The 9,925-nt window shown below is 36.9% G+C and overlaps 2 protein-coding genes across 2 annotated transcripts in view; both read right to left on the bottom strand.

The window, feature by feature from the left end:
* The window catches only part of DNASE1L3 (deoxyribonuclease 1L3), a 969,732-nt gene that overhangs the window by 172,870 nt on the left and 786,937 nt on the right, over window positions 1-9,925 (bottom strand). The gene's annotated exons all lie outside the window — the stretch shown is intronic.
* DNAH12 (dynein axonemal heavy chain 12) overlaps window positions 1,608-9,925 on the bottom strand; it is a gene marked incomplete at both ends in the record, with an annotated part of 228,478 nt that continues 220,160 nt past the window's right edge. The window contains 5 exon segments of the mRNA XM_080674339.1: window positions 1,608-1,798; window positions 2,943-3,010; window positions 4,479-4,570; window positions 5,108-5,245; window positions 9,628-9,832. Coding sequence (XP_080530465.1) covers window positions 1,608-1,798; window positions 2,943-3,010; window positions 4,479-4,570; window positions 5,108-5,245; window positions 9,628-9,832 — 694 coding nt within the window.

The raw sequence follows: 9,925 nt of genomic DNA, 5'->3' as shown, positions 1-9,925 counted from the left end.
AAGAGAAGCCAAACATTTTGCTCTAACCAAATTATCAAAAGTGATTGTTGTAATGGTCCTGATTCACTTGGTAGCTGCACCTACATTTTCTTTGGGTTACAGAGCAGCAGCCAGAATATTCCGGGAATTCTAAGGAAGGAATTAACTCCAACAGGATAATAAAATCTTGTTCTCATTGAAATGTTTTAAATTGTTAATGTACATTAATATTCTGAATGAACACTAAATAAGAACAATATTAACTATTAAAAATAATGAGTCCACGTGGCATCTAAAATGAGCTATGAAGCTAATGCCGAGAAGCACAAACCACTCAGGTGTGCAGGATATCACTGCCTTTGTGCGTCCACTTCACTGCTTTGAGTTTCCTTTCCTGGCCTCAGGGATATTGTGAGAAATGAAACTAATGTTTAAAAGTATGACAGCTCTAACAAGTTTGGGCTCTGCATAGAGTCTTGGCCTGCAGACATAAGGGTGCTGTGTTCGATTCTGGTAAAGGGCACATGCCCGGGTTGCAGGCTCGATCCCTAGTAGAGGGCATGTAGGAGGCAGCCAATCAATGATTCTCTCCCATCACTGATGTTTCTATCTCTCTCTCCCTCTCCCTTCTCTAAAATCAATAAAAATATATTAAAAAAATAAAAGTATGACATAAGAGGCTTAATTTTATAATTGTTGTAATATTTTCCTTATTTACTATCTACCTATGTATTTTAAATGTCTGTGTAGGTGAGCAAAAAGTAAACTATTGCTGAAGCTGAGGAATGACTTGACACCTTTGAAAAGGAATGTTTTCTGATATTAGTTCAATTTTATCCAGTTATTCTCAAATCTCTTTTCCACATACATATCTAACTAAAAAAAGGAACAAAATAGAAGCTTCAAAAATTGTTATATGCTTCAAAGAAACATTTCTTTTATGTTTTCCTTCCCTAGGTGTCTGACTATGATCGCAAGTCCATCTATGCAGCAACCATGTGGGCGGTAGAGGGAGGGAGGAGGCTACAGGGGGGATAAATGATGATTAAAAAAAAAAAAAAAGAAAGAACCATTATGACACACACACATAAAAGCTCTTTTCTTTTGAGATTTAATCTGAGCTTAAAGGATACCTCTTCAGTGGGGCTTTGCTTAACCAGTCAATCTAAAAATAAACACAAACACACACACACACACACACACACACACACACACACACACACACACACACACCACACCTTGAAGCTAACTGTTGATTATACCACTGATTTTGGATTATCTGCCTAGCATTTGTCATACTTGGTTAATTGTCTGTGGTTGTTTTATTCTTAGCATAACCACACTCTCCCACTTCCCTCCCCACCCCTGGCCTAGAATGTAAGCTCCACGGACAACAGTAATTAAAAAAGAATCAACAAAGGTTGAATGAATGAAAAAAAAAAGAGTCCATTTAGAAGGCTGTATTCCAATCACGAGTGATATATCAGGGAGGAGAGCTATGCAAAGACCTTTCACAAAGACCATTTAAGAATGATACCAAGATATTTGGTTTTATTACATATATATTTTGAAGTATGTGAAGACATGGTATTTTTTTTACTTCAGATATTTTGTTAAATTTGTCCAATTTAGTCATCCAACTGACAAAGCAAAGCAACCCCACGCTTGATCCAGTGTTGAATGGGTTGGTCTGTTTTTAATAACATTGCAATGACAAAGTTAGTAGAATGTCCTGTCGTGGAAAGAGTTCCTTTACGTTCACTTGTCTTGTAGAGGGGACAAACATAGGCATTCGACTTCTCAATCTGAGCCTTTTTAGCTTGAAGAAAAAAAAAAGAAATATATTCATTTCATAAAGAGAAAAAGACCCAATGGTACTAAAAGGACAACTATCTTGTAATAAAATGGCAAGTGCCAAATCTAAGATTATGGTTATTATATTTGAACATTTGAAAGTTGATGTTGCTTTTTAAAGTTTTTATAGTAGTTATAGTTGTGAAATAAGGAAGTGATTTCATAAGGTTCCTGATTCTAGGTCTGGAGGACAGGAAGTGATTTTAAGGTCTGGTTCACTTACAGGCAAGAAAACACTCAAGAGGACTTGGGAGAGAAGGAGTAAGAGAAAGCGAAGGTAGGGAGGAAGGAATAAAATACAGCATAGGTAATGGGGGAGATGCTAAAAGAGAAACAGTTGCTTAGAGCTCTAATACAAGAAACCCATAAATTAGAAGTTGAAGTTACTATTTGTTTTCAGCAGGTTATTACTAAGACAAACAGCAATACTTAGCTACTCAGAAAAGGAAGTTCACATTTCTCAGAGTTAAACTAGAACTGCATTAATAATGAAAATATTTGATGGTCTGGGTAGTGATTATGGGTGATTTATAAATGTTTTCATTAATAGTTATTTGAAAATAAAAAATACAGGAGAAATAGAAAACAAAAGAATGAATCTCATTTGTTTAGACTTGTGGAAAAATGATGATAGCAAAGGAGGGAAGGAGCAAGTTGCTTTTCCAAAGGGACAAAACTTGGCTGCACGCATGTGGCTTGCAGTGTCTACCCCTTGGGGCACCTGACAGCTCCTAGGCCTAAGAGTTTTTTATAGCCAGAAAACTCTAGCTGTTAGCTGGAGACTGTGTCAAGCCTATTTGTGTCTCTGAGAGGTGTGCAAAGAAAGGCACTTGAGAATCAAAGTATTGATGGGAAGCTCTAGACTCTGAAAAGTAGAAGTGTGGGGGAGGGGCAAAGAAAATGTTACATCCCATGGGATAAGAGCAAAAAAAGAGGCAGGATGATATTCCTAAAATAATACAAATGCAACACACAAACGGAGGAACTATTTATTGTAATTGGACAAAATTCTAATATGCTTGAGCAAAGACTTATTTGGGAGAGCAGTTAAAAATATCTATCATTATCCTCCCTAAAACTCTAAGAAGTTTTGTTAGAAGTATATTTACTTGGTTTTATCCATATGATAGGCATCAGGTCAAACAGAAGTTTGGGATATTGTTCGGCAAGTAATCCACTGTGAAGAGAAATTGAGAGACATTTTTTAGACATAAGATGAAATTTGCTTCTCAGAAACTGCTACTTAGATAGTGGCTTTTAATACAAGAGAGAACCAAAGATATGCAGGAAAAAAATGTAAAAAAACAAACAAAAAGAAATTACAACAACAACAAAATAAATCCAAGGAAGAGACAATGAAAAATTGGGAGAACCAAAAGAAAACTGTGCAAAGGCTATATGTACAAAGAGTGGACAAATATCAATTCCTGCCATTTTTAAAGTGCTGTCCATGAGGCAGACACTGGCCTATAACATTTCACCCTCACAATGATCTTGTCCCCAGTCCTATTCCAATTTCACAGGTAGAGTGGCGACTCAGAAAATTTGAGTACTTTTCTCATAGTAACACAGTTCTGAAATGCCAGTGTTAGGATTCAAATATAGATATGCCTATCTAGAAATGTGGCTTCTTTTCCCTATGCTACATTGTTTGTTTGCTTGCTTATTAGTTTGAAAGAAGAAAGAAACAAAAAGATGAATACATATATAAAGAAAAGTTAAGAGAAATTTCATCACCCATTAGAGTGATGAAAAAGAAGAATCAAATGAACTATGTGCATCCAAGTCTTCTCATAGCTCTGTCTTAGAATGATCTCTGTAGAACCACCTTCTTGCTCCTTAAGCAATTTTCTCTGCTTTGGCCTTTAACGTTCCCTTGAGAGCAAAGTCTAAGTCTGACTCTGGAAATAGAGGATTATGTTTATTAATGAATTTCCAGGGGAAATATGTTCTTCCTTCCTCTCTTACCTTATATATTTCAAGCAAGAATAGCATTGCTGCCCTAGCCAGTTTGAGCATCAGCCTGGAGACTGAGGGATCCCAGATTCGATTCTGGTCAAGGGCACATGCCCAGGTTGTGGGCTCGATCCCCAATTGGGGACCTGCAGGAGGCAGCCAATCAATAATTCTCTGTCATCATTGATGTTTCTATTTCTCCCTCTCCCTTCCTCTCTGAAATCAATAAAAGTATATATATATATATTGCTTAGTTTCCCAAGCTGGAAATTCAGCATTTATTTTAAATATTTATTTATTATGTCATCAAAATACAAGAAAAAGTTTTCCATTCACCAGGAGAAATAATACCTTTACTATAACTGTAAATTGTTTAAAAGTGAGGTGCTCCTACACTTTATAAAATGGAAGGTAACTGTTATAAAACAGAAGAAGTAGGAAAATGATGTTCTTCAATTTAGACTACTGAAATATTAACTAAAAACTATTTAGGACCTAAAAACCACTCATCACTTTGCCCAGCCTGAGTAATGATTTATGGCAAGAATTCTGATATTTATTACTTGACATATTCCCTAGAAGAGGCATTTTGGTTGCGGGGAGGAGGGTCAGAGAGGAAGGCAGCAGCCAGCTTATCTGACTGAAGATTCAGCTACAATTAAAGAGATCTTTGCTTTGAAACTATGGACCTTGGTCTGTCCCAGCGTGCTCCATCGAGATATAATCCATGGATGTAAACTCCATCTTCTGGTGCTGTCTCGGATGTATCATAAGGAATAACCTAAAGGTAGAGGCACACACTGGTAATGATCTCCTCTCCAGATAACTTTAGTCTCATAAAGAAAACATTGGCTAAATCTTCAGAACACATTCAGGGAAACTGTTATATCAGAGCTCCTTAAACTATATAATTTTCAGTAAAGTGTAAATGTAAAAATGTGTAATACAGTTCTTTGTGAAATATTTTATCAAGTTTTACTGTACCTCATATTAATTTTTGCTAAAATAGAAAAGCAGCATTGGATTTTTAAAAGAGAATTTTTAAGAGTGTATTTGAACCAAAACTGACAACATATGCTGAGGAGCAAGATCTCAAATGCTCCTGGATTATTCAAATTGAATATTGAGATATATAAAATTTCTATTATATTTTAGAGATAGCAAGACAAATATATACTTTCTTCATGAAATTCAAAGAATGAAAAAAAGTCAAATTGTATATAATGGGCTATAAAAATATGAATTCTGCATATCCTCCTTGCTTAACTACATGACTTTTATGTAATACTATACTGTGCAATTTAAGAAGTTACTGTACCTCAAATTCATATCCTAGTAAATCAATAGGGATGGTATATTTTCTGGCATAATTCTGCATAGCTCCAGTTAAAAAGGCTTGGGTGAAAAAGAAACCAGAGAGCCAAAATACACAAGGTTTTCCTAAATCATACCAGTCCTGTAAAGGAAAAACAGAATGTTTATTTTTTCAACTTACACAAGTGTCACCTGACATAATTCCTGATTCTGGTTTTCATGTGTATTGCCCACAATTTCCATTACAGGACTCTTCCTGACACCAAACACACTACCTATCTTGGCCCTCCTACCTCTTTTCCCTTCTAGTTCCTCTTCTTGGAAAATTCTAACTCATTTTAACATTAACCCGAATAAAACAAAGTTTGAAAGATTCAAATTTTCTTCAGAAAGCCAAATATAAATTATTTAGGGGCTTATTTATTACTTAATCCCACTCAAAAGCAACCATCTTCAGAAACATTGTCTAACTATAGCCCTCATGTGTTGACTCCAGTTCCTTAACCTTCTTAAACTCTCTTCCTCCATGCCCACTGCCCTCACTCCAGTTTAGATATCCATGGTCTTTTTTCTCTATCAGTGTGTACTTTTTCTTGCTGCTTTTCTCTCTTCCTGCTCAACACATCTATAACAATGCTGCCGGAGGATACCTCGCCATGCATGGTTTGGATCAGGTTTAGCATCTTGCATGATTTTTTCAGTGACCTACTGCTATGCCACCAAATTAAAGTCTAAATACACCTTAGTGTAAACACCTTAGTCTTCTGTTCAAGATACTTCACAATCTGGCCCCAACCTGTATTTCAGCTCTATCCTTTTTGATTCCCTTCAAGCATCTTACGTTCTAACCAGAATGCACCATTTGCAGGTCTCTTCTTTGCACTGGGTGGACATCTGTTGTTTTTTTTCTACTTATCTTACAGTAAAAATACTCTTAAGTCCTTCTGGTGGATGAACCCTCCTACACTCTCACTCCAAGCTCTTCTGGCAGTGGTATTACACCTTCTGGAAGGCAAGGGATCCGTTGCTTAGCCAATCATACCTCCAGTCATAAGGATTGATTCAGGAATGGGCTTGTGACCCAATCAAAGCTAGAGATGCTGAGATTCTTGCTGGGACTTTTGGAGAAAAGACTCACTCTCAACTCTCTATAAAGTTGTGAGGCTAGAGTTGCTGTTGCTATCATGCTACCATCAGAGGAGAATCTGAGAATACAGTTACCCCACAGAGACTGGAGCCACGAGATGAAGTGCAAGAAACCAAGATCAGGTGACCATGTTTGTACCCGAATTCAAACCCTGCCTGGAGCCACTTTACCACCTGATTTTCAACTACACAAAGAAACAAATTTTGTTTTATCTTATGTCAAAAATTTTACAACAGAAGCCATCTAAATTACATCATGCCACAGCTATCTCTCTTAAATCTCGTCCTTTTTTTGTAGCGTCCAAAATCATTCATCCTTTAGACCCAGTTCAAATACTACCTCATCCAATAAACAAACTGCTTTCCTGAGCGAAAAGAACTCTCTCCTCTCTTTGAGTTCCCAAAGCACTTTAGTCTTTTGTGACAGATCCCTTACTATACCGTATTAGTTTTTTCTTAGATACATACACTATATCCCTATAGGCTATTGGCAACTTGGAGGCAACTTGGCAACTTTGTCCAACAACAAGGTGCTTTGGACAAAGTGGAGTCTCAATTTACATTTGTTGACTGAACAGATAAATTAATAAAATGCACTTGTTCTCTGAGTGAGCAGCACGCTATGGGAAGAAGCCAGCTTTGCTTCCTGGAAGAGAACAAACCCCTGCTAGAGATATTAGAACAGTACAAGCTATCAGATCAAGAAGTAGAGAAAGAGATGGAGTTCGGCGAGGGCACAAGCTAGGCAGAACCAGCACCTCACACAAGGAAGCTGTAAGAACCCAGAAGGCAAGTGCTTAGAAAATTCCATTGCTCATTCCACAGCTTCATTTAGTCAAGAATGTCATGAGTGTCTGGATGAGCTACTTATATACAATCTCTGAATTAACTGAGTCCTTTGTACATACCAGGCACTGTGCTAAGAACTTTACATGCATTACCTCATTTAGTTCACAAAATAACTCAATGAGTCAGGTATTTTCCTCCCATTTTACAGGTGAGGAAACTGGGTCCAGAAAGATGAGTATCTTGCTCAATTTCACACAGATAGTGTCAGATCCTGGATTTAATCTGAAATGATAGCCAGTGTGCAAAAAAAAAAAAAAAAAAAAAGCTTAAAAAAAAGGTACAGGAAGGAGAAGGGGAAGATAAATAGGGTCAATGGTGGGAGAGAAATGAGAAAAAAAGGACAGGAAACTCCAGATGACTTATTTGCTTAATTTAACTCTAAGAACGATTAAGAGGTGAAGTCAAGAGTCTAGGAGAAAGAAAGATATGGGAAAATTGTGCAGCTTCTGTAAGGGTAAGGGAACAATGGGGGAGATCCATTCAGGGGAAGATTTGTGGTAAAGGGTGATAAAGTGCTCAATAATGAGACCTTTCTAACTCATTCAAATGGGATGATTTCAAGGGGAAATGCAAATTTCAGAAAGTAGAGAGTTTGATGTGAACTTATAGTAACAACAATAAATTGAATTTATCCTGGAGACTGTCCCAGCTGGCACCCTGCCAGGACCCCTCTAGGGGACTAAGCTGAAGACTCATCAGGCCCTTCAGCAACAAAGCAATATATACTGAAATGCAAGCAGTTCCAATAAAAGTTCTAGAAAAATTTGGGAAATAAATTAGGGCATTAAAAAAAAGTGAAAGTGTGGCAAGGGGAGGATGGAATTAACTATGTCAGATGCTTCTGATAAGGGACAGAAAGACTGGTACATATAGGAAGAAGTAAAAGACATGCCTAGGAATCTCCCAGGGGTACACATGCTCACTTATCAAATTAGCAAAGATAAAAATGAACACTAATTACTGAGAAACAGGCACTCATTCACTATTGATGGGGATATAGTTGAACAAATTTTCTGGAGGATAAATAGGTAATCCATATCAAAAGCCCTAAAAACATCCAAATGGAATCAATTAAAACATTAAAAGAATAAGGTACCACTGACCAAGAGGGATTTTTGTAGAAACACAAGAATGGTTTTACATTTGGAAATGTAGTGATATAATTCAATGCAATAATGAGCTAAAGAAGATAAAAAGTGACATCACCAGCAAAAAATGATGAGAAGGCATTTGATAAAATTCATTAGTTTCTGATTTTACAAAAGAATAGTCCACATTTATTGAATGCTTACCTCATATTGTAGAGTGTTACCCAGTGAGATAAAAATGCCCATTTTATGGGTAAAGAAACTGAGGCTAGGAAGTGACAACTCTTCTAGAGCTTAAACACTTAAAACCACTATTCTGTACTTTTTTGTTTGTTAAATATTAATCTACATAAAAAGCTCCTATAAATTAAAAATTGCTAAGTAGTCCAAAAGAAAAATGGCCTAGGAGATGAATAGGCAATTCACAGAAAAATACAAATGGCAAGCACACATACCAAAAGAAGCACAAGCTCACCAATAAATAATCAAAGAAATTTAAATTAACGTAACAAGATAGACAAAAATTGAAAAGTGATGTCTGAAAAAGCCTGTCCCTCTAATCTTTACAAGCACTGGATATTTTATGATTAGCTTCTACAGTGAAACAAATAAAGCTTTTATATAATAAAAAGGCAACTGAACACTGAAAGGTCACATAACTGTGTGATTTTACAAAAAGTATTTTTGGGTCTTTCCTCACCCAATACCCATACATAAATTTCAACCATAAGATGGGAGTGAGCTGAGGAGTTAGTGAGGAAAAACAGCACCTTGCTCTATGCTTGCTTTCCTGCCCTGAGCTTCCTTTTAAGTGTGTATTTGGAGCGGGAGTTGGCCAGGAGAGGGTGGTGGTTGGGTGGTGGGGGTGGTGGGGAGAATGAGATTTCAAAGCATTCATCTTTTCCCTGGTTTTATGAGGTAGAAGTAACTGATTTTAAGACAATGCCCAGCCCGGCTGGCGTGGCTCAGTGATTGAACGTAGACATATGAACCAGGAGTTCAGGGTTCGATTTCCGGTCAGGGCACAAGCCCAGGTTGTGGGTTCGATCCCCAGTGGGGGTTGTACAGGAGGCAGCCAATCAATGATTCTCTCTCATCACTGATGTTTCTATCTCTCCCTCTCCCTTCCTCTCTGAAATAAATAAAAATATATTTAAAACAAAAGACAATGCCCAATTATTGATAAACCCAAGCCTCGGGCTCTTTTGGTGATTTACCACAAAAGCAGAATCTTTGAAAATATAAATGTCACATATTACTTGGGTTTGAGTAAAGCAAAATTTTAATTCTCTATTCAATGCTTTGAAATATGTGTAATTTTCAATATTGTAAAATTTTGGTTAGATTACCATGAAACTACTAATCACATTCCATTCAACTCAGAGACCTCAAGTGACCATAGCCAATTTCTAATGTCTCCCCTTTATATATAATCTTTTACCTGTAAAAAGTTCAACCGGGCTAGAAAATCTGTGATGTAACTTCCTAGAGGCTTAAGACTTGGGTATGATCGTTGGGCCCATATTTCTGGAACTTTCCCAACAAGCAAACTTCCGGAGAGTGCCTCCAATGCAGAATCCATTACAACCACACCCTTAATAGCTTTCTCGAGGTCCTGTAGAGTGCTACGTATAGTTTTAATTAAACTGCAAGGAAAGCAATTATGTTATCAACATATATGTGAAATAAATATCAACATGGAATCTTCTCAGAAGAAACAGCAGGAATCTCATTCACAG

The sequence above is a fragment of the Plecotus auritus genome (assembly GCF_963455305.1).
Source record: "Plecotus auritus genome assembly, chromosome: 6".
Lineage (NCBI taxonomy): Eukaryota > Metazoa > Chordata > Mammalia > Chiroptera > Vespertilionidae > Plecotus > Plecotus auritus.
This window is presented reverse-complemented; position numbering and strand designations above follow the sequence as displayed.